Consider the following 22449-nt stretch of genomic DNA (forward strand, 5'->3'; position numbering starts at 1 on the left):
GTTCTTGTAAATATCATATGTATGCCTCCACATCTGGGATTTCTGTGAGCCTGGTTGCATAGTTCCCTGCATGAACCTAGGTTGCCCTCTAACAGTCTCTCCCTACCTAGCCTCACCTGTCCCTTACTCATTCCTCCCCCTGGAATAGTAACCCTAACTGCCTTTAGGGAATTGGGACGATGACCACTCTGGCTGCTTCCTGCTGAAATGGGGTGGCAGGTTGTGCGGCAGTTAGAATCTACCCAGGGGTCGGTCCAGGGCCTGGTGGTATGGCTCCGGTGGGGGGGGGGTCACGACTGACAGCAAATGGTGCACGCATCGGCACATGGAAAAGAATAAACGTAAAACAAGTGTTAGGTCGCAAACTGTGATCACATCTCTTAGGTAAGATCCCCAATTACCAATTCCATCAAATAGACCGGTAGATATCTTGATCTTTTTTAATTGATCACGAATGTACCCTATTAATTGGGACACCTTGTGGGAGTTATCTATAATGTTAAAACAACACATGTAAGGAAACTTCCCACACCCCAAATGGTGCAGCAATAGCAGATAGTCGACAGTGGCCCGGTTTTCACAAGTCCCTATCTGACTTCACTTAATTCTTGGTTGACTGTATCTAGTACCTGGGAAGTATCATTCAGAGTCCTGCTGAGCAAACACACTGTTTTGCTTATTTCATGTTGCAGTCCTAACATAAGTCTTGGAAGTCCCATAGTGAGCTTTGAGGCTCCTTTTACCAGGAGGGCTATTGTATGTTTGGCTAAAGCCTTTGTTTGCAATTTGTACATCAATAGAAGTGGCTTCTAGGATAAATATGACTAAGGGATAAAACCATCAAGAAGCCCTTTGTGTTTGAGGTCCAGCTTTAACAATATCCTAATGACAAGGAATCACTGGCAAGTGGGAGAAGACTTGTCTCAAGAGATAAGAGCATCGCCAAGTGCATCATCCAATCCAATCATAAAGTGAAGTCATCCATTAGCTCCACAAGTCCATAGTTAACCCCATGCAGTGGGATAGGCTCTGGTTTTTAAGGAGTGATTTTTGTCGTCCCAGCCACATAGAATTGGTCAAGGTGCTAATTGAGTTATACAATTGTTGGGGAATCAATCCCATTTTCTAGTTGTTTAAATAACCATATATCCATGGGGTCCTTTATTATCCTCACAGAATAACAAGAAGACTGTCTATACATGGGCTATTGTGCAATTTCTCTGAAGTTTACCTCAAGTTGTCTAGCTTAGGCAACAACATTCAAAGACAATCAGAATTAGGACTTAACATTTGCAAAAGTGGGTTATTGAAACATAATTTCTCTCTATAATAACCCTCATTTTTAATCAGAGATAGCCAAATCAGGACTAATTTGTTTGCAAAACAAGTCCAATTTTAACAAACTTGTTCTAATTATTTACATAAGCTCAGCAAGAATGGTGATTGATCATGTAGATCTTTTAAAATTTGCTTTGCTGGAACTCTTTATAAGGAATCTCTAGGTTGAACTTTTAGTAGCCTCTCCAGGCCAGAAGCCAAGCCAAGTACTTGCCATCAGACACGCTTGCAATACCTGTAGATTTGGATGAATTCCTCTTCACAAGGTCCCCAAAGTATCCTGAGGTTCCTGCTCTTGCCAGCAAGTGACATTCTTTACTCACCTGGTGAGGCTGCTGGAAACTCCGTAAGCAAGGTATCAGGCCAACAGTTCCAAGGGGTTTTATGGCTCCAGGTTTCATAAAGTCAACCTCAGTTCCTTGAAGCTGTTTGGTCATATCTGAGTCTATGCGTGTCTCTCTCAAATATGACATTCCAGTCAAAGCCTTGGTAAAATAACCAATGTTTCCAATGGTGTCCTGTTACAAGGAGAACAGATTCCTATTGAACTTATGTGAATGATTATGGTTGCCATGGAAAAAAGAATATTCACTGAGACCTTTTGAATTCAGAGGGTTCAGGTAGAGAGAAAAAAATGCTTTAGTTTGTTTACAAATGCATACTTTATCACATTTCTGTAAGTCATCAATATCTTAAGAGAAAATTTTCTTAATCTGGAAGAGTAAACATTAAAGAACCACAGCAATGTTTTAAACAAGAGCCACAAAACTATAATCATCTTTCCCAATTTACTTAGTCCCATGTTACTAATTTTTCTTCAGTTTGAATGTATCCTTTTAGTTAGTTCTGGAAATTTTTACCCACTTTAGTTTTAGGATTTTAAAGATATCAAAAACATCTATTTGTTCTGAGATGCCTGGGTGGCTCAGTCAGTTAAGCGGCTGCCTTCGGCTCAGATCATGATCCTGGGGTCCCTGGGATCGGTCCCATCCCTGCTCAGCGGGGAGCCCGCTTCTCCCTCTGCCTGCCACTCCCCCTGCTTGTGCTCTCTCTCTCTGACAAATAAATAAAATCTTGAAAAAAACAAAAACAAAACAAAACATGTATCTGTCCTAAAAGTCCTTTTTATGAATTTCCTTGAAGATGAAATACGTTTTGCAAGAGGATAAGAACAATTATAAATGACAAAAAGGCTGAAAAATGGACATGGTTAAAGATCTGATGAGAGATTACAATATAGCTGGCAAAGAAATCTGGGTATTTCTAAGACACGTAACACTTCAATAATCAGAATATTGAGTGATTATGACCTTATACCAGAATGTAACATACCAAATAAAAAGGCCTAGTTGGTCAAAAAGACTTCATTTATGATTTAAATCTTGGGAAGTTTGTAAAAAAAACAAAAACAAAAACTTAAAAAGGTATAAAGCACATGCCTAAATAGGATTACAGATCATCATTAAACTCAAAACTTAATTATCTATTTGACCAAAGTGACAATAAGATTCCCAAGGCAAATATGTAGGGTCATATAGTTGTTAGCAAAACTTAGCTTCTTTAATATCGAGAAGTTTTAACTAAGTAATCAAAGACTTGAAAAGACAAAATATAGAAACTGGCTTTCCTGGGCAGATAAGGAAAAGAGAAAACAACTTTGTTTACATGTTCTTATCAAGAGCAGACCATCAATTCAAGAAAACGTCTTTTTTTTTTTTTTTAACTGAGAGAAAGCGGAATTCAATCTTATACCAGTGTCCCTTTAAAATCCACTCATTGCGGGCGCCTGGGTGGCTCAGTTGGTTAAGCGACTGCCTTCGGCTCAGGTCATGATCCTGGAGTCCCGGGATCGAGTCCCACATCGGGCTCCCTGCTCAGCAGGGAGTCTGCTTCTCCCTCTGACTCTCATGCTCTCTGTCTCTCATTGTCTCTCTCGCAAATAAATAAAATCTTAAAAAAAAAAAAAAATCCACTCATTTCAATCTTAGTCCATCAGGACCACATATACAATTCCTTTGCAAAGATTTCCCTTCACAAACCTTCTACAACTTTCCTTTGCATTTAGATTTTGTCCCAAGACATTTCTTTTCAAACAACCAGTCTTATTTAGGAGAAAATTACCTTCTTTTACCTTTAACAAAAATGTATTCCCATTCCTTACATCTTTCTTACGTAGCGCCTACTTTTCTACATAACAGAGTTGTTTCCCTTATTTCCATCAGTCTTAATTCCACTTAGCAGAATTTTGCACTCTTAGAAACCTTCGTCTCCAATGAAAACTAAGTAGTAACTGATTGTAAACTGAAAACTAAGTAGTAACCGACTGTAAACTGTTAAACCAGGATTTTTTTGACAGCAAACTTATGAATCAGCTAAGCACAAAGCATGTTTACCAACAGACTCAAATATCCTTAGTTTCTTTGCAATAAGAAACAAAAAGCACACACCTATGTTCAGGGATCAGTGTTTTAGTATTTTATCCTGTTTGGAAAAGGCTTAGATGTCCAATGAATTTCATCCCAATTTATCATCCAAGCAAAACTTTAAAGTTTCAGGTTCACATAGACGCTGAAAGCTATCTTAACAATTACCCATGAAGACTTTGAGACGGACAAAATTAACCATTATTTTAAGCTATCTTTTTGCTGACAAAGTGCAACAGAGAGCATTTGACCTTCAGTAAATCTTGGTAGAATAAAAGTTTCACATTTAATGTTGATAACTTTAAAGACATGTCTATCTTAATTAAACCAATTAACTTAAATTAGTTTCAATACTGAATTATATTCCGCCTGGATTCTCTTTTAGAAGTCAGTTTCTTCCCCATTGTCAGTTTTTACCTGAGACACGGGAGGGGAAATCTGAAGTGAGCGGTGTAGGCAGGCCACATCCAAGGTGGTGTGGAAACAGGAGGAGGAAGCTGAGGCAGAAGAGGCAGAAAAAAGGTTCCCGGGTCTAAAGCCTGTCAGCTTGAACAGAGGAGCAGACGCAGATTTTTGTTTGTCTGTTTTGCCACCGAAGTGGAATTAGGCAGTCCACATCTGGTGAGAGAAGACAGGGAACTTCCCCGAAATAAAGGGAGTTTTAGCAGCTGCTTGGGAATATTCCATAAAGTCCCCTTCCCAAGGTAGACTAACCAGAGACTGTTGCTTGCAAGTATAGCCATTAACCCAGGAAATGAGGGAGAAGCGCCCACATCTACTAGGAAGAACAGTGAGTGAGAGAGAGTCAGTGTCCCCTTTGTTAGGGAGGACTCGTGTTTCCTCCAACAACCTGAGTTTATTCTGAGGAGGCCTACTTCGATAATTACCATCCAATATGTCAGGAGGGAATTTACTAGCCAGACACATTCAGGCAAACACATTCTGCAAGAGGCCCTTACATCGGGGTCCTGATGTAGAGCCCTGTTTTCTACAGAAGAGATCTAACTGATAGATCCCACCGAGGCCATGCAGTGTTATAGAAGCTCAATCCTTTCCTACATTTTGCAATCCAAATTGTTTCCAGTGGGTTAAAAGGCACCCCAAGGGAGAGTCCTTGGGAACTTGCCTTGCTACGAAGGTCACACCTTATTTTATTCTTGCCTTGAAGAACCAGCCGTTGTTAACCCCTGGAAAACACTAGGACAGTTTTACAAGGGGAAATTACCCAATTTTGCAGTATGCAGTCCAGAGGAGTCCCCATGAAGGATGGCCTATTTCTATCTCCTGATTCTGGTACTATCCCACACCTGTTATGGAGAGGTGCCTATGAAGGCGGCCCTTCAGATCAGCTCTCTTAGCCAAGGCCTCCCTTGGCGACCTGTCCTAGAGCAAGAGAGTGGCCTAAGACCCTAGGACGCCAGAAAGTGGGGCGGGCGGGAATAGCCACTCTGACCTGCACTCGACTCTCCCCCTCTTCTAGACTATCACTGAATGAAATATGTTATAATCTTGTAGGCAGCTTAACCGTAGTCAAGGGTGCAAACTGGTATCTTGGGATTTGTGGGCAGGTATGCGCTGCTTGTGGAGGAGGTTTCCCTGGGCTGTGACCTCCAGGGCAGGTCTCCATCCGTTTGCGTGTCTCTGAAACCCCATGGTCATTTATGATGTCCGGGGGCAGGCTCGGAGCGCCGAATGGCCAGTCCTTCCGTGCGCTCCCCAGATGAGGCCTGAAATTTGTCAGGGGGGAATTCTGCCACATGTATCTTCAGAGTTCTCAAATGGAAGCCTCATTCATTTTGTTTGCACCCAAGGCTCTGGCGAGCCAAAGCCCAGTTACACGTTTATTTTCGGCAGTAAAGCGTCTGAACATCCCTTCTCCTATACATTTGATGACCTATCAGCGGGCGAGTTCCCACGGAGGGGCGAATACCTGTAGCTTTAACATTTTTGTAGCTTCGCACCTTCTGCTCTTGAAACAGGGAAAGATTTCTATCTGAACTGTAACAATCCCAGCTGCCAGTGCAGTCATCTTAGGTGGAAACTGAGCAGTCGTGGGCTCCCGACCCCTTCTTAGTTTTTTTTTATTTTTATTTTTTAAAGATTTTATTTACTTGACAGAGACACAGCGAGAGAGGGAACACAAGCAGGGGGAGTGGGAGAGGGAGAAGCAGGCTTCCCACCGAGCAGGGAGCCCAATGCGGGGCTCGATTCCAGGGCCCTGGGATCATGACCTGAGCTAAAGGCAGACGCTTAACGACTGAGCCACCCAGGTGCCCCCCCTTCTTAGTTTTAATCTCAATGGACCCTGAGGCAGATAGAAGCCCGAAAACTAGTGAATGACTTCCAGGCAGTCATACAAAGAGATTAATCTCATTTATCCTCATGCCCATCCCTGTTTATGCACCTGTGCTTGACAATAGAAAAGGTACGTCCCCAGGCAGTAAAAACGAACAGCTATCCAACCGGGGGCCAGGTCAGAGTAAAAGGTGCTCTTAAGGAGGAAAAACTTCATAATGGTACAGAAAGCAACTATGTGCCATAAAACAAAACCTGACAGACCATTCCTGACACTGCTGGACAACAGAAAAGCCAAGACCCCTAGAGAACATATTTCCAAGAATGAAAACTGCTTCTCACTCAAAAGAAGAGTCCCCTAGTTAAGGTTCATAGTCACTATCAGAAGCTATAGAGGTGCTAGTGTAGGAATACACTTCCCCTAAAAAGGGAGATGCCATAGGAAAGAGGAAAAGGGAACTGGTTAGGGCAGGCCCACCTTTCCCTTCCTGTGCAGGACAGGCCATTCCCAGAAACCCGTCACGTGAGTCTTAAGATCAGTTGCCAGGCTAGTCACACTTACACAGCTACCAGGTGCCTGACGTTTTACTAGACAAGAGGACTGAACAGGGGAGAGAAGTGTCCCAGAACATAAAGACAGGGTCCACATTACACCTTACTCCCCTTCTGATGAAGGAAGTGGGATGGCGTTTCCCAATGTGTGATGGAGTGTCCTGGCCAAGGCATCAGAAATTTTGCACAGTTGCCGAGTTCTTGTCTCACATTGTCTAAGAATGAATCTCATGGACAACAGGGTGAAGTGATGTGATAGTGTGAATTGAAGTGCAAATTTATTGAGAGAAGATGAGAACAGAAAGGAATGCTCTCTAGAGCGAGAGGGGCCCCCAATGGGTTGCCACTGAGGGCTTTTATGGTCAGTCTTTTATAGGAAATTGAACTTGGTAAATTTCTTGTCAATGTCATGGTGGATTTGTGAATTTCATGTCTATATTTAGAACAAACATGGTGGACTTGTAATTATCATGAGAACAAACAAGTTGTTCGTGTAAATATCATGTATCTGTCTCCAGGTCTGGGATTTCTCCTGTTTACATAGCCCCCTGCGGGACCCTGGCCTCCTTGCCCCCTTTCTGTCTCTCCCTACCTAGCCTTGCCTGTCCATTACTCACTGTGTCCCTTGGAGCCCCTTAGCGTCTCCAGAAGTTGAGCTCCAGAGCCTAACTCCAAAGACTCCTATCTACCAAGAGGTCTACTCAGAGAAAGATGGGCCACTTCTTCCCAGGGCAGCCCCACTGTTTTGCTCAGTGAGGCAGGAGGCAAGTTTTTTCCACCATATGGCACAGACTCTCTTCCAAGATGGCAGTTCCCACGGAGCAGTGCCACTCTATTGCAGCCTTATTCTGAGCCAAACAGAACTGGGGATAGTAAGGAAACTTTCACAGCAGCTCAGTAACTGCACCCTGTTGACTGTGGAATGTAGTTTCACAGGTGCTTTTGAGCATGGGCATGAGACCCCCCCCCTTTTCTCCCATAGATGCCACAGTGTTAGAGGTCAGAACTCAAGGGAAGGGGTTCTCAGGGGTGTGCACTGTGGTGGTTTCGCAGTAGTTGGCTATCAGGGTACCGTGGCCTGAGTGATGTGGGGCATTAGGGTCGGTCATGGGGCTTCTGTGGATTCAGTGTTGGGATCTTTTAGATTGGATGCTCAGCTAATTATTAGTCAGCCTTACTTTTTTCTAATTTTAAGCATTAAGGCCATACATTTCCATCTAAGACCCACAAGATTTGTTAAAGAGTATTATTATTCTTTTCCAAATATTTTAAAATTTCAATTATGTTTCTTTCATTTCACATGTGTCATTTTGAAGCACCTTTCTAATTGCAATAAACAGTTAATCTTTGTTACTGATTTCTAACCTGATTTCTCAGTGGTCAGATAATGTGACTTATATAATGAATGTTCCTTGAAACCTGTAGAGACTTGCCTTATGGTGAACAGTCCTTTGTATCTTTCCATAAATGTTCCATCTATTGCTTTAAAAGAATATGTGCTTTCCAGTTGTTAATTCTGCTGTTCAAAACTTGTATACCCTCTCTGATTTTTTTTTTTCACCTGTTTGCTCTGTAGAGGGCAGTGTGATTTTGTGCGTTTCTCTTTGCTTGTGTCAGTTTTTGTGTATGTGAACATTATTAGGTACAGGTGTGTGTGTGTTTTTTTAAGTGGGCTCCGAACCCAACCCGAGGCTGGAACTCAGGACCCTGAGATCAAGACCTGACCTGAGATCAAGAGTGAGACCCTTAACTGACTGAGTCACCCAGGCACCATGACGTGTGTGTATTTTTAAATTAGATATTGCCAAATGACTCTCAAAAATGCTATATACGTTATATTACATACATAAATGTATATAACGTATATTACTTACTCAAGACATATATAAAAGTATATGAAATATTCACACCAGCAATGTATAAATACCTCATTTTCCCAAATCCTCTCCAGCACTGAATGTTGTTCTTTTTCATTTTTTATCATTCTGAGGGATGAATAATTATATCTAGTTCTGTTTTACTTTTTTCACCTATTAATGAGTTGAGCGTCATTTCTAGTTAAATGGGCCTTAGATTCCTTCTGTGCATTCCTATAGCCATTGTTTATTCCTCTTCTCTCCCCCTGGCTTTTACATAATGAACTTTCCTGTACTCCCTCATTTGAACATCACCCATGTCTTATCTATTCCCATATGCATTAAGATCAATGTCTGGACATTTTCCTATATTTTACCGGCCTCTCTATCCTTGTTTTGATTGCACTTGTTTTTATTGTAAGTTTTAATATTTGCTAGTCCAAACATCCTCTCAGTATTTCTTTACATAATTTTCTTGGTATTTTTTAGAAGATTTTATTTATTTATTTGACAGAGAGAGAGAGAGAGCACTAGCAGGGGGGAGCGGCAGAGAGAGAAGCAGGCTCCCCGCTGAGCAGGGAGCCCAATGCGGGGCTCGATCCCAGGACCCTGAGATCATGACCTGAGCCCAAGGCACACGCTTAATGACTGAGCCACCCAGGTGCCCCATTTTTATACTTCCATGCAGAGTTTAAAATTGTTTTACCAAGTTGGATAAGAACTGGAGTTCTGCTTGGCACTTCATTACTTCAATAGGGTTAACATTGAAGCAGCGATGTTTTTATTTTACTGTATTTCTGTCCAGGAATATGGTCATTCTCTCCATGTGCTTAAGTTTTGTATTATATTTTAGAATTATAAATATTAGTTTTCTTATTTCTAGTTCAGTACCATTCTTGTATTTTGTGGGATTTTTAGGTGTTTTGTGTTTGTTGTCATTATTGGAGATAGAATTTTTTTCCTTTCCATATGTTTCGATCTGCTGTTCTTATTTCTTTGTACCCCACCACCTTACTGAAATTCCCTATGCTAATTTTCTGAATATAAAATATGACCTACAAATAAAACTGATTTGCTCTCCCTTCTCAATATTTAACCAGATTATTTCATCTTCATATTTAATTAAATTAGCTAGAGCTTTCAAAACACTGTTGTGATAGGAACAACCCCATCTTGTCACTAGTTTTAATGGAAACGTCTTCAGCATTTTACCTTTTAGTATTATGCTTCCTGGAGATTTTGAGACTACGATTTTTGCTGAATTTTCATAGTTTCCTTCTAGTCTTGTTTTAGTTTGAGAATTACTGCTGAATTGTGTCAAATGTCTTTTTTATATCCACTGATACGATTGTGATGTTTTTCCTTTGAATTTGTTGATAGAATAAATAAACTGGTAAATGTACTAACATTAACTATCTTTGTCTTACCTGAAAACCCAATTTGGTCATGTGGTAAATTTGTTTTTGATTCTTGCTGGATTCACATTGCTAGTATTTTATTTAAGATCTTAGCATCTGTAGGATGAAATAATCTGTAGATAACTGCTTGTTTGTATTAAGACTATATATATTTTTTAAGATTTTATCCATTTATTTGACAGAGAGAGACACAGCGAGAGAGGGAACACAAGCAGGGGGAGTGTGAGAGGGAGAAGCAGGCTTCCCGCCGAGCAGGGAGCCCGATGCGGGGCTCGATCCCAGGACCCTGGGATCATGACCTGAGCCGAAGGCAGACGCCTAACGACTGAGCGACTGAGCCACCCAGGTGCCCCAAGACTATATTTTTTTTTTTTTAAAGATTTTATTTATTTGACAGAGAGAGACACAGCGAGAGAGGGAACACAAGCAGGGGGAGTGGGAGAGGGAGAAGCAGGTTTCCCGCGGAGCGGGGAGCCCGATGCGGGGCTCGATCCCAGGACCCTGGGATCATGACCTGGGCCGAAGGCAGACGCTTAACGACTGAGCCACCCAGGCGCCCCCCAAGACTATATTTTTTAAGGTGAGGTTATAATGCTTCATAAAATGAATTTGGAAGATTCCCAATTCTTTCTATTGCTTGAAACACGAATTGGCAAACTTGTAACAAAGGCAGCCATAGACAATATGTAAACAAATGGACACGATTGTTTTCCAATAAAATTTAATTTACAAATACGGGCTATGGACCAGATTTGACCTGTAGCCCATAATTTGCCAACCCCTAGCCTGGAACTATTTAGAAAGTATAGAAATACTCTAAAAAAAAAAGTTAAATCGCACTCCATATTAAGTCGATTTCATCCTGGTGTCTTTTTTTTTTTTTAAAAGATTTTATTTATTTATTTGACAGATAGAGAGATAGCAAGAGAGGGAACACAAGCAGGGGGAGGGGGAGAGGGAGAAACAGGCTTCCCGCTGAGCAGGGAGCCCGATGTGGGGCTCGATCCCAGGACCCTGAGATCATGACCTGAGCTGAAGGCAGTCGCTTACCGACTGAGCCACCCAGGCGCCCCATCCTGGTGTCTGTTTTTGTACTTAATTTTTACTTTGAAATAATTATAGATTCACAGGACATTGCAAAAAATAGTACAGAGAGCTAGAGTCTTTTAAAATGATACACATATGAACTTTTTGATTTCTGTTCACCACTTAGAGTTTCTTTTGTTTCTTTTTTCACATTAATTTTGTTAATTTATATTTTGCTGTGGAAGCACCTTTTTCACCTCCATATCTATTTATTTATTTTAAAGGACTTATTTATTTGAGAGAGAGAGTGAGAGAGCACGAGCCGGGGGAGGGGCAGAGGGAGCCGGACAAGCAGACTCCCCGCTGAGCAGGGAGCCCGACTCCGGCTCCATCCCAAGACCGTGAGGTCCTGACCTGAGCTGAAGTCAGACGCTTAACCGACTGAGCCACCCAGGCGCCCCTCACTTCCATATTTCAATGTTGCTACAGAGTTGCACATGGTATTCTCCTAGAAATAATATTTAATGGAATATTTCCTCTACTGATAATATCTCCTCATTCCTAATACTGCATTTCTTTCTTTCTATTTGCTTTAACGGACTTACTAGTTTGGGACGCCTGGGTGGCTCAGTCGTTAAGCATCTGCCTTCGGCTCAGGTCATGATCCCAGGGTCCTGGGATCGAGCCCCACATCGGGCTCCCTGCTCAGCGGGAAGCCTGCTTCTCCCTCTCCCCCTCCCCCTGCTTGTGTTCCCTCTCTCACTGTCTCTCTCTGTCAAATAAATGAATAAAATCTTTAAAAAAAAACAAACAAACAGACTTACTAGTTTATTTATGTAACTGATCATTTCAAAGGATCAGCCCTTCACTTTATTTATACTCTCCATGTACATACACACACACACACACACACAAAACACACACACGCACGTATAATGCATTTGCTTTACTTGCATTGATTATTACTACCTGAAGGTTTTATTAATGTATTTTTGTGTTTTTTTCTAATTGCTTAGGTTGAGTACTCTCAGCTTATTTATTTTGAGGTTTTCTCACATCTTAATAACAAAATCATGTACGACTGGAAATTTTCTTACAAATATAGCTTTTGCTATGTCCAATAACTTTTCATATGAAGTCTATAGCAGTACTGTGGGTGCACCTGGAGTCCAGTTTTTAGTTTTTACTTATCTGTTTTTAATTATCTTTCTTGTGGTAAAAACACATACCATAAACTTTGCCATCTTAACCATTTCTAAGTGCACCATTCAGTAGTGTTAAGTATATTCACGTTGCTGTGCAACTAGTCTCTAGAACTTTTTCATCTTGCAGAACCGAAACAGAACTAATCCATGTGTGGTATATAATATACAAGCTACTCAGAAATATAAAAATAGTATAATGAACCCCTTTATACCCATCACCCATGTACAATAATTATCAACAATTATGAGCATATGACCAATCTTGTTTTATTAACTACTGCTGGGTTTTTTCTTAAAGCAAATCACTGAAATGATACTTCATTCTTACTTCCTTCAGTATATGTCTCTGTTTTACAATACCATTATCACACTTAATTAGGTAAACTTATTTAATAGTATTGATCAGGTGTCATATCTTTACTCATTTTCTAGCCATTTTTCTTTTTTTTTAAAGATTTTATTTGTTTATTTGACAGAGAGAGAGAGAGAGACAGCGAGAGAGGGAACACAAGTAGGGGGAGTGGGAGAGGGAGAAGCAGGCTTCCTGTGGAGCAGGGAGCCCGATGCACGGCTCGATCCCAGGACCCTGAGATCATGACCTGAGCCGAAGGCAGACACTTAACGACTGAGCCACCCAGGGGCCCCTCTAGCCATTTTTCTATCAATTATTGAGAATATTGTTAAAATCTCCAATTATACATGTTGGCTTCACTAATTCTTCTTGCAAATTCTATCAGGTTTTGATTCATGTACTTTTTTTTAAGTTTTAATTTTAGGGTGCCTGGGTGGCTGGGGAGTCTGCTTCTCCCTCTCCCTCTGCCCCTCCCCCCCTGCTCGTGCTCTCTGTCTCTCTCATACTCTCTCTTTCTCAAATAAATAAATAAAATCTTTAAAAAAATAAAAGTTTTAATTTTAATTCCATTTAGTTAATAGTATAAGATAGTAATTCAACAGTTCCATACATGTCCCTGTTTTGATTTGTATTTCCCTGATGCCGAGTGATGTTAAACATTTTTTCATGTGTCTGTTGGCCATTTGTATGTCTTCTTTGGAGAAATGTCTGTTCATGTCTTCTGCCCATGTCTTGACTGGATTATTTGTGTTTTGGGTTTGAGTTCGATAAGTTCTTCATAGATCTTGAATACTAGCCCTTTATCTGATATGTCATTTGCAAATATTTTCTCCCATTCCATAGGTTGCCTTTTATTTTTGTTGACTGTTTCCTTTGCTGTGCAGAAGCTTTTTATCTTGATGGTTCAACATTCGCAAATCAGTCAACGTGATACATCACATTAATAAAAGAAAGGACAAGAACTAATCAAGAAGAGGTTGCTGCCTGTGTTCTCCTCCAGGATTTTGATTGATTCCTGTCTTACATTTAGGTCTTTCATTCGTTTTGAATTTATTTTTTGTATGGTGTAAGAAAAGGGTCCAGTTTCATTCTTTTGCACGTTGCTGTCCAGTTTTCCCAACACCATTTGTTGAAGAGACTGTCTTTTTTCCATTGGATATGCTTTCCTGCTTTGTCGAAGATTAGTTGACCATTTGGTTGTGGATCAATTTCTGGGCTCTCTATTCTGTTCCATTGGTCTATGTGTCTGGTTTTGTGCCGGTACCATACTGTCTTGATGATTATAGCTTTGTAATAGAGCTTGAAATCTGGAATTGTGATGCCTCAGCTTTGGCTTTCTTTTTCAACACTACTTTGGCTATTCGGTGTCTTTTCTGGTTCCATACAAATTTTAGGATTGTTTGTTCTAGCTCTGTGAAAAATGCTATCGGTATTTTGATAGGGATCACATTAAATGTGTAGATTGCTTTGGGTAGTACAGACATTTTAATAATGTTTGTTCTTCCAATGCATGAGCATGGAATGTCTTTCCATTTCTTTGTGTCTCATTCAATTTCTTTCATAAGTGTTTTATTGCTTTCAGAGTACAGATCTTTTTACTCTTTGATTAAGTTTATTCTTAGGTATCTTACGATTATTTGGTGCAATTGTAAATGGGATCGATTCCTTGATTTCACTTCTTGCTGCTTCATTATTGGTGTGTAGAAATGCAACATATTTCTGTATATTGACTTTGTATACTGCAACCTTACTAAATATGTGTATCAATTCTAGCAATTTTTTGGTGGAGTCTTTCGTGTTTTCCACAGAGTATCATGTCATCTGCGAATGGTGAAAGTCTGACTTCTTCCTTACTGATTTGGATGCCATTTATTTCTTTTTGTTGTCTGATTGCTGAGGCTAGGATTTCCATTACTATGTTAAATAACAGTGGAGAGGGTGGACATCCCTGTCATGTTCCTGACTGTAGAAGAAAAGCTCTCATTTTCCCCCATTGAAGATGATATTAGCTGGGGGTCTTTCATATATGGCCTATATGATGTGGAGGTATATTCCCTCTACCCCTACTTTATTGAGGGTTTTATCAGGAATGGATGCTTGTACTTTGTCAAATGCTTTTTCTGCATCTATTGAGAGGATCATATGGTTCTTTTTAAAAAGATTTTATTTATTTGACAGAGAGAGAAGGAGAGAGAGAGTACAAGCTGGGGGAGCGGCAGGCAGTGGGGGAGGGAGAAGCAGGCTCTCTGCTGAGCAGAGACCCTGATGTGGGGCTCAATCCCAGGATGCTGGGATCATGACCTGAGCCCAAGGCTTAACTGACTGAGCCATCCAGGTACCTCGGATCATATGGTTCTTATCCATTCCTTTATTAATGTGGTATATCATGTTGATTGATTTGCAAATATTGAACCATCCTTGCAAACCAGGAATAAATCCCACTTGATCATGGTGGATGATTTTTTTAATGTATTGTTGGACTCAGTTTGCTAGTACTTTGTTGAGGATTTTTACATGTATGTTTATCAGAAATATTGCCTTGTAGTTCTCCTTTTTTATAATGTCTTTATCAGGTTTTGGTATCAGGGTAATGCTGGCCTAAAAGAATGAATTTGGAAGTTTTCTGTCCTTTTCTATTTTTTGGAATAGTTTGAGAAGTATATGTATTAGCTCTTTTTCATATGTTTGGTAGAACTCACCTGTGAAACCATCTGGACCTAGACTTCTGTTTGTGGGAAGTTTTTTGATTACTGATTCAATTTCATTGCTGGTTATTGGTCTGTTCAAATTTTCTATTTCTTCCTGATTCAGTTTTAGGAGGTTATAGGTTTCTAGGAATTTATCTATTTCTCCTAGGTTGTCCAATTTGTTGGCATATAATTTTTCATAATATTTTCCTATAATCCTTTATATTTCTGTGGTGTTCATTGTTATTTCTCCTCTTTCACTTGTGATTTTGTTTGAGTCTCCCCTCTCTTTTTTATAAGTCTGGCTAAAAGTTTATCAATTTTGTTAATCTTTTCAAGGAATCAGCTCCTAGTTTCATTGACCTGTTCTATTGCTTTTTTAGTTTCTGTTTTGTTTATTTCTGCTCTAGTCTTTATTATTTCCTTCCTTCTACTGGTTTTGGGTTTTCTTTGCTCTTCTTTTTCTAATTCCTTTAGGTGTAAGGTTAGGCTGTTTATTTGAGATTTTTCTTGCTTCTTGAGTTAGCCCTGTATCGCTATAAATTTCCCTCTGAGAACAGCTTTTGCTGCATCCCAAAGATTTTGGACCATGGTGTTTTCATTTTCATTTGTCTCCATATTTTTTTAATTTCCTTTTTTACTTCTTGGTTGATCCAGTCATTGTTATTAGCATGTCACGGAGTTCTCTTAACCTATTTTCATTTTTGTTATTCTTTTTTCTCTCTCCTGTTCAGCTTGATTGCTTTCCATTACTCTGTCCTCCAGGTTGCTGATCTGTTTTCTGCTTCCTCTAGTCTACTATTTATTCCGTCTAGTGTATTTTTAATTTTGGTTATTAAGTTCTTCATCTCTGATTGGTTTTTTTTTATGTTTTACATCTCTTTGTTGAAAGTCTTGCCAAGTCCCTCCACTCTTTTCTCCAGTCCAGTGAGTATCTTTATGCCCATTACTTTAAATTCTCTATCAGGCATATTTCTTATCTCTGTTTTGTTTAGCTCTCTTGCTGTGATTTTGTTCTGTTCTTTCATTTGGGACATATTCCTCTGTCTCCTCGTGTTGTGTAATTCTCAGTGTCTGTTTCTCTACATGTTAGGAAAATCTGCTACAGCTCTGCTCTTGAAAATAGTGGCCTAATGAAGAAGAGGTCCTGTAGTGCCCTGCAGTGCAATGTCCCCTGTTCACCAGAACCTGGCACTTCAGGGGTATTTCCTATGTGTGTTGTGTGTGCCCTGCTCTTGTGGCTGAGCTGCATTTACCTTCAGTCCAGTTACCTGCAGTGGCTCTCTTTGTCTGTCATGGGAAGGGTTTGGTCCCTGCATTATTAGTGGGCCAGTTTGGCACTGTCTTGGGCTTGAGTTGAATCAGACCAGGGGTTTCCCAAAGCTGCAGTAGCACCGAACTGCAGGGCACTTTCTCTGTGTTGCCCTCTGAGAGACTTTCATCGGTTAACAGGGCCTGCAGTCAGACCAGATGTCTGCCCCAGAACACTGCTGATGTTGCCGCTCAACTGGTGCTTGTGATTATTTTCCTCTCTCCCTGGGGCAGGAGTCACTTTGGAGTTCTGCTGGCCCCTCTCAGGGATGCTTGCACACTGCCAGCCTTGCAGCACAGCTTGGGATGGACTCCTACCAAGGGCATGTTGGAGGCCATGTCCACAGGAGAATGTGGGGGTGGGGCACACAGTGTCAACAAGTCCCCACCGGTCTGCCACCTGAGGGGACCTGCAGCCACTTGGGGAAACTTCTGCTGAGTGCAAGGGGGTTGGAGGGGTAGAGTCCCAGAAATGCGTGCGTGCAGGGCCTGCTGTTAGCAAGCTAGGTGGAGAGTGTCCACACTGGGCTGGTTCCTGCAGGTGTCTGTGTATCTAGGCTGGGAGTTGGGAGAAGAAAATGGTGCCCACCAGCTCCTTTGCTCTTGGAGAAGTTTCCCAAAGATCCCTGCCCGTCCAGCACAGATTCTGAGATTATTAAGTAAACTGTCCTCCCATATACCCAGGCATTTTTCAAGCCGCTGCTTTTGTGCTGTATCTCGCTGGGGCTGGTTGTTGTGCTGTCTCTTCAAGTGTGAGTACTCAGTTTCCTTTTACTCTGTGGCTCTCCCAGAGCCTAGCTGCTGATTTTTAAAGTTCTAGGTGTTAAGTCCCACTGACTGTAAAAATTCACAAAACCAGGCCCATCTGGTTTTCAAAGCCAAATGTCATGGGCATTTGTCTTCCCAGTGTGGGTCTCCCATGCCTGGTGTGCCTGGTGTGGGGTCTACTCCTCCCTCTCTCTGCACCCACGGTGTCCCTCCCTCCGGGGACAGTCCCGCAGGTCCATTTGTCTCCAAACCATGTCTCCACCCTTCCTACCCTCTTTGATGTGGCCAGTCTCTATATTTAGCCGTGGAGAGTCTGCTCGGCCAGTCTTTGTGGGCATTTTCTGGGATATTTACAGTAATGAGGGTATTATCTAGGTGTATCTGGGATCCTCCTACTCCACCATCTTTCTGAGGAGTCTAGTTCCCTATTCTATTGACTCATATAGTAATATCTTTTCTCCTTGCATTACAACTGTATGGTAGTACCATATTCACCTATGTAAAAGGACATTTCTCACAACTATTCAATTCTTTCATTCTCAGTATAGTAACTGGAATCATCATTGCCCAAACCAGAAAATTTTCTCCCCTTCTAAATTCTGGACTCTGAAATTCCTACCCTTTTTTCTCTTTCTGAAAGTGCTATTTAAATGTCCTTTCTTTTCAAGTCCCATCTATGTCACCTTAAACCAAGTTTATATTTTATCATGTTTGGATTATTCTGTTCTTTATGGAATTATCTAATTCCAGTTTTTAACAAATTCATTTTAGGTACTATATATTACACATCTCATTACCTGAGCCATAATATTTATCTTATACTTGCTTTATGAAATAAAATTGCAGTTACTCCTTATTATGCAGCACATAATTAAATTCTCCTCTCAGTGATAACAGGCCACATATTTCCAGTTTAACCTTATATCTATATATCTTCCATAACTTTTGCTTGACTTCAGTTTTCTTTTTTTTTTTTTTTTTTTAAGATTTTATTTATTTGACAGAGAGGGACACAGCGAGAGAGGGAACACAAGCAGGGGGAGTGGGAGAGGGAGAAGCAGGCTTCCTGCTGAGCAGGGAGCCCGATGTCGGGCTCGATCCCAGGACCCTGGGGTCATGACCTGAGCCGAAGGCAGACGCTTAACGACTGAGCCACTCAGGCACCCCTTGACTTCAGTTTTCTTAATGTTTCCTACATGTAAAATTCCTTTCTGCATCTAGGCTATTGACTATTTAGGGCTCTGACTATTTAGATGCAGGTTTCACCTGTTCTATAAAACTAATTCTTAATTAATCCAGCATCTAATATTCTTTTCTTTTCTTCATCCCCATCCCATAGAAACTCAGAACAGATAGAAACTTTCCCCCTTTATTTTATTTTTTAATTTAAAATTTTTGTAGAGGTAATACATTCACAAGTTTTGAAATTCCAAAAGTGTGAAAGAGCTCACAGTGAAAAATCTCACTCCCACCTTTGTCCCCAGTTCCCTTCCCCAGGGACTACCAGTGTTAATCATTTCTTAGGTATCCTTCTGGAAATATTCATATACAAAGAATATGTTTTTAAACCGTGGGGTATATGATCATTTCTTCCTAGATCTTTTTTTAAATCTTTAAGAATAAAGGTGCCTGGTGGCTCAGTTTGTTGAGCGTCTGCCTTCAGCTCAGGTCATGCAGGATCGAGCCCTGAATTGGGCTCCCTGCTCGGCAGGGTGCCTGCTTCTCCCTCTCCCTCTGCTGCACCCTCTATTTGTGCTCTCTCTCTCTGTCAAACAAAGAAATAAATAAAATCTTAAAAAATAAATCCTTAAGAATAAGAGCAATAGCAATATTTTATGCTTAAATTTTCTAACAGAAAAATGGAAAACCCAGTTCAAGTACTGAAATTATTGGTTTTGTGGAGATAGGCAAACCAGAGTGTTTTGTTTCAGTGCATGTTTTTTAAGTGTGTCAAAAAGAATTCAAAGAAACAGATTATAGTGGTAAGGGGAATCTTGGCTTGAAAACAAAAAAAGAATTTAGCCTTTGTTGACTAATTATTCCAGTAAAGTGAACAACTCCCAAAGTGGATAGCATAGATAATGTCTGCTTTTAAAATTCAGAGAAAATAATGTCTTTCTAGAGGTGTGGTGAGGTTCTGAGTTAATTTTCAGAGTATAGGACTCTTAAATGATCTATGAATCATACATACATTTTGAATTGGCACAAAGGAGCAAAAAAGGCAAGATTAATGGAAGAAGAGTATGAATAATTATTGGATTTGGGAATAAACTGGATTTTTTTATTTTTTTAAAGATTTTATTCATTTATTTGAGATGGGGGAGTGAGAGAAAGCAGGAACAAGAGGGGTGGGCAGAGGGAGAGGGAGAAGCAGGTCCTCTGCTGAGCAGGGAGCCCAAGGCGGGGCTGGATCCCAGGACCCCGGGATCACGACCTGAGCCGAAGGCAGACACAAACGACTGAGCCACCCAGGTGCCCCATAAAGTGGACTTTTTAAAGAAATGTTCATTACTAGTAGAATGCAAACGATCATTCATAGCTATTTTTTTTCAGACTGATGACTCCATTTATGTGCTGCTTTTAGTCTGTGGGCTCCAAGTGTTAAACATAATTATTTTCGGCATAGGCATGAGTTTTTTACATTGAAGGTTGGTAGTTACTAAATATTGTCCACTCTAGTAAGTTTTTAAATGTAGTGAAAAGTTGGAAAAAGTTCCCAATCCATGCATATGAATCAGTATGCTTAAGATCTATAAAATAAAGGAAAAGAAGCTTGGGGATATAAAAAGTACAACATAGGAGTGAAACAACAGTGAAGTTTGGGGGACAAGACAAAGTTCTGGATTCCAGCATTTTAGCTTGACTTTTTAACCAACTGAGCCACCCAGGCGCCCCTGGCCTGACTTTTTAAAAGAGGAAAACAAAACTGGATTTTGTGATCCAGTCATGCTCAGTATCTAAAAATTTGGTAGAATTGGATAATAGTATAATTTATCAATTCTATTAATATTAAAGTCCTACTATATTTCATCTTCTACGCAAATCATTAAAATGTTAGTTATTTCCCTTTCCAGGTAACCTGATGTATTACTTAGGGTAAAGCTGAGCCTTAGTTTAAATCTAATCTCTCCTATGTATTACCCATGTTATCTTGGGAAAATTATTTACTCATTTTGAGCTTTAGTTTCTTCTAAAAACATGTATAATAGTATCTAACATAGATGATTACTGTGAGGATTTTATGAGTTTAAAGGTATGTACGTATGTGCGTATGTACATATACATCACTTAGAACAGTGCCTGGCAGGTCCTAAGTGCTATATAAGTACATAGCATATAGCAAGAACCATAGGAATATTGCCTATGACTATCATCATCATCATCATCATCATCATCATCATCTGATGTCCCTCTGTCCAACCTGGATCAGTTACATGTAGCTCATCTATATTTGGTTAATTATTCTATGTTTCAATTTCATGTTCTTTTTTCCTTTTTTAGGAGGGAAGTGTAGCATTAAAATTCTATAGGAGAAAATTTCCATAAAAGCTTATTTTACAATGAGATAGGGGATGAATTCAAGAGGAACTATTCATTGTTTCCATTATTAATAAAAACTGTAGTAAGATGATGACCAGATAGAGAAATATAAAGACAACTAAAATAGACTTTTGAGGGATGCCTGGGTGGCTCAGTTGGTGAAGCGTCTGTCTTCGGCTCAGGTCATGATCCCAGAGTCCTGGGATCGAGTCCCACATCGGGGGGGGGGTCCCTGCTCAGCGGGGAGTCTGCTTCTCCCTCTCCGCCTGCAGCTCCCCTTGCTTTGTGGTCTCTCTCTCTCTCTCTGACAAATAAATAAATAAAATCTTTAAAAAATAAAAAACAAAATAGACTTTTGAGTCATGTTGCTTTCATCAATAAGAACACATTGAATAAGTCCAAGAGATACTAGGAATATAAGTACTTGGAAAAATAATTCAATGAGCCCACACTTAAGTCATAAAATTTTACTCAGTTTTTCCTATACTAACTGTACTAATTCTCATACAGGTGAGAAATTCTGTGAACCTAATCAATGTGGTAAGTACTCAGCCATAAGCAAGAACATGTTCCTCTTCCAAAATTTCTTATTGGGAAGATAGCCTATGTATGCACTGAATGTGGGAGGGTCTTCACTCAGAAGTCACACTTCTTTGCACATCAGATTATTCATTCTTGGAAAAAACCCTGTGAGTGCAATATGAGAAGCTTTCACCCGTCAGTCAATATTCAGGTTGCATTGGCGAATTCATACAGGAGAGAAACCCTATATATGCACTGACAGTAGGCAGGCTTTTATCCCAAAGACACACTTGGTTGCACAGCAAAGAATTCATAGTGGAAAGAAACCTTCTGAATGACTGTGTGAAATCTTTCACTTCCAAATCACAACTTCATGAACATAGGAGAACTCACACAGGAGAAAAACCCTATGTATGCCCAAAATGTGGGAAGTTCTTCTCCAAAAGATCAAATCTCCTTGCACACCAAAGACTCATACTGGAGAGAGAGGTGATCTTTGTCCTGAATGTGGAAAGGCCGTCACTTGCAAGTAAGTCTTGATTACACATCAGAGAATTTGTACTGGTGGAAAAACCTTATGAATGCCGTGACTGTGGAAAAACCTTTACCCAGAAGTCTCACTTCAACGTGCATCTGAATTTTCTTACTGGAGAGAAACCCTATGGATGTACTGAATGTGGAAAGGCCTTCAACCAGAAGTCAAACTTAATTATACATCAGAAAGGTCATATTAGAGAAAAACTCTATGAATGGGGTGGTTGTGAAAATCCTTTCACTTTCAAGTCCCAGCTCCATGAGCATCAACAAAGTCACACACAAGAGAGACCCTACATATGCAAGAGATGTGGGAAGTATTTCACCAAAAAATCAAAATATCCTTGCACACCGGAAAATTCATACTGGAGAGAAATCCCATACATGTCCTGAATGTGGGAAGACTTTCACATACAAGTCAGTTTTGATTACACATCAGAGAATTCATCCCGGGGTGAAACCTTATGAATGTGGTGACTGTGGGAAATCTTTCATAAGTAAATACCACCTCCAACAGCATCAGCAAATTACACAGGAGAAAAACCCTATGTATGTACTGAGTGTGACAAGGCCTTCACCAAGAAGTCAAGTTTGAGTAAGTACCAGAGTACTCATCCTCAAG

The 22449-nt window shown here is 40.3% G+C and overlaps 1 protein-coding gene across 1 annotated transcript in view; it reads left to right on the forward strand.

Moving 5' to 3' along the window:
- ZNF182 (zinc finger protein 182) overlaps positions 1–22220 on the forward strand; it is a 238910-nt gene extending 216690 nt beyond the window's left edge. The window contains exon 7 of the mRNA XM_078065391.1: positions 21860–22220. Coding sequence (XP_077921517.1) covers positions 21860–22220 — 361 coding nt within the window. The remainder of the gene's footprint in view (positions 1–21859) is intronic.
- Positions 22221–22449: the final 229 nt, after the last annotated feature.

This window comes from Halichoerus grypus, chromosome X (genome assembly GCF_964656455.1).
Source record: "Halichoerus grypus chromosome X, mHalGry1.hap1.1, whole genome shotgun sequence".
In the NCBI taxonomy this organism is placed as follows: Eukaryota; Metazoa; Chordata; class Mammalia; order Carnivora; family Phocidae; genus Halichoerus; species Halichoerus grypus.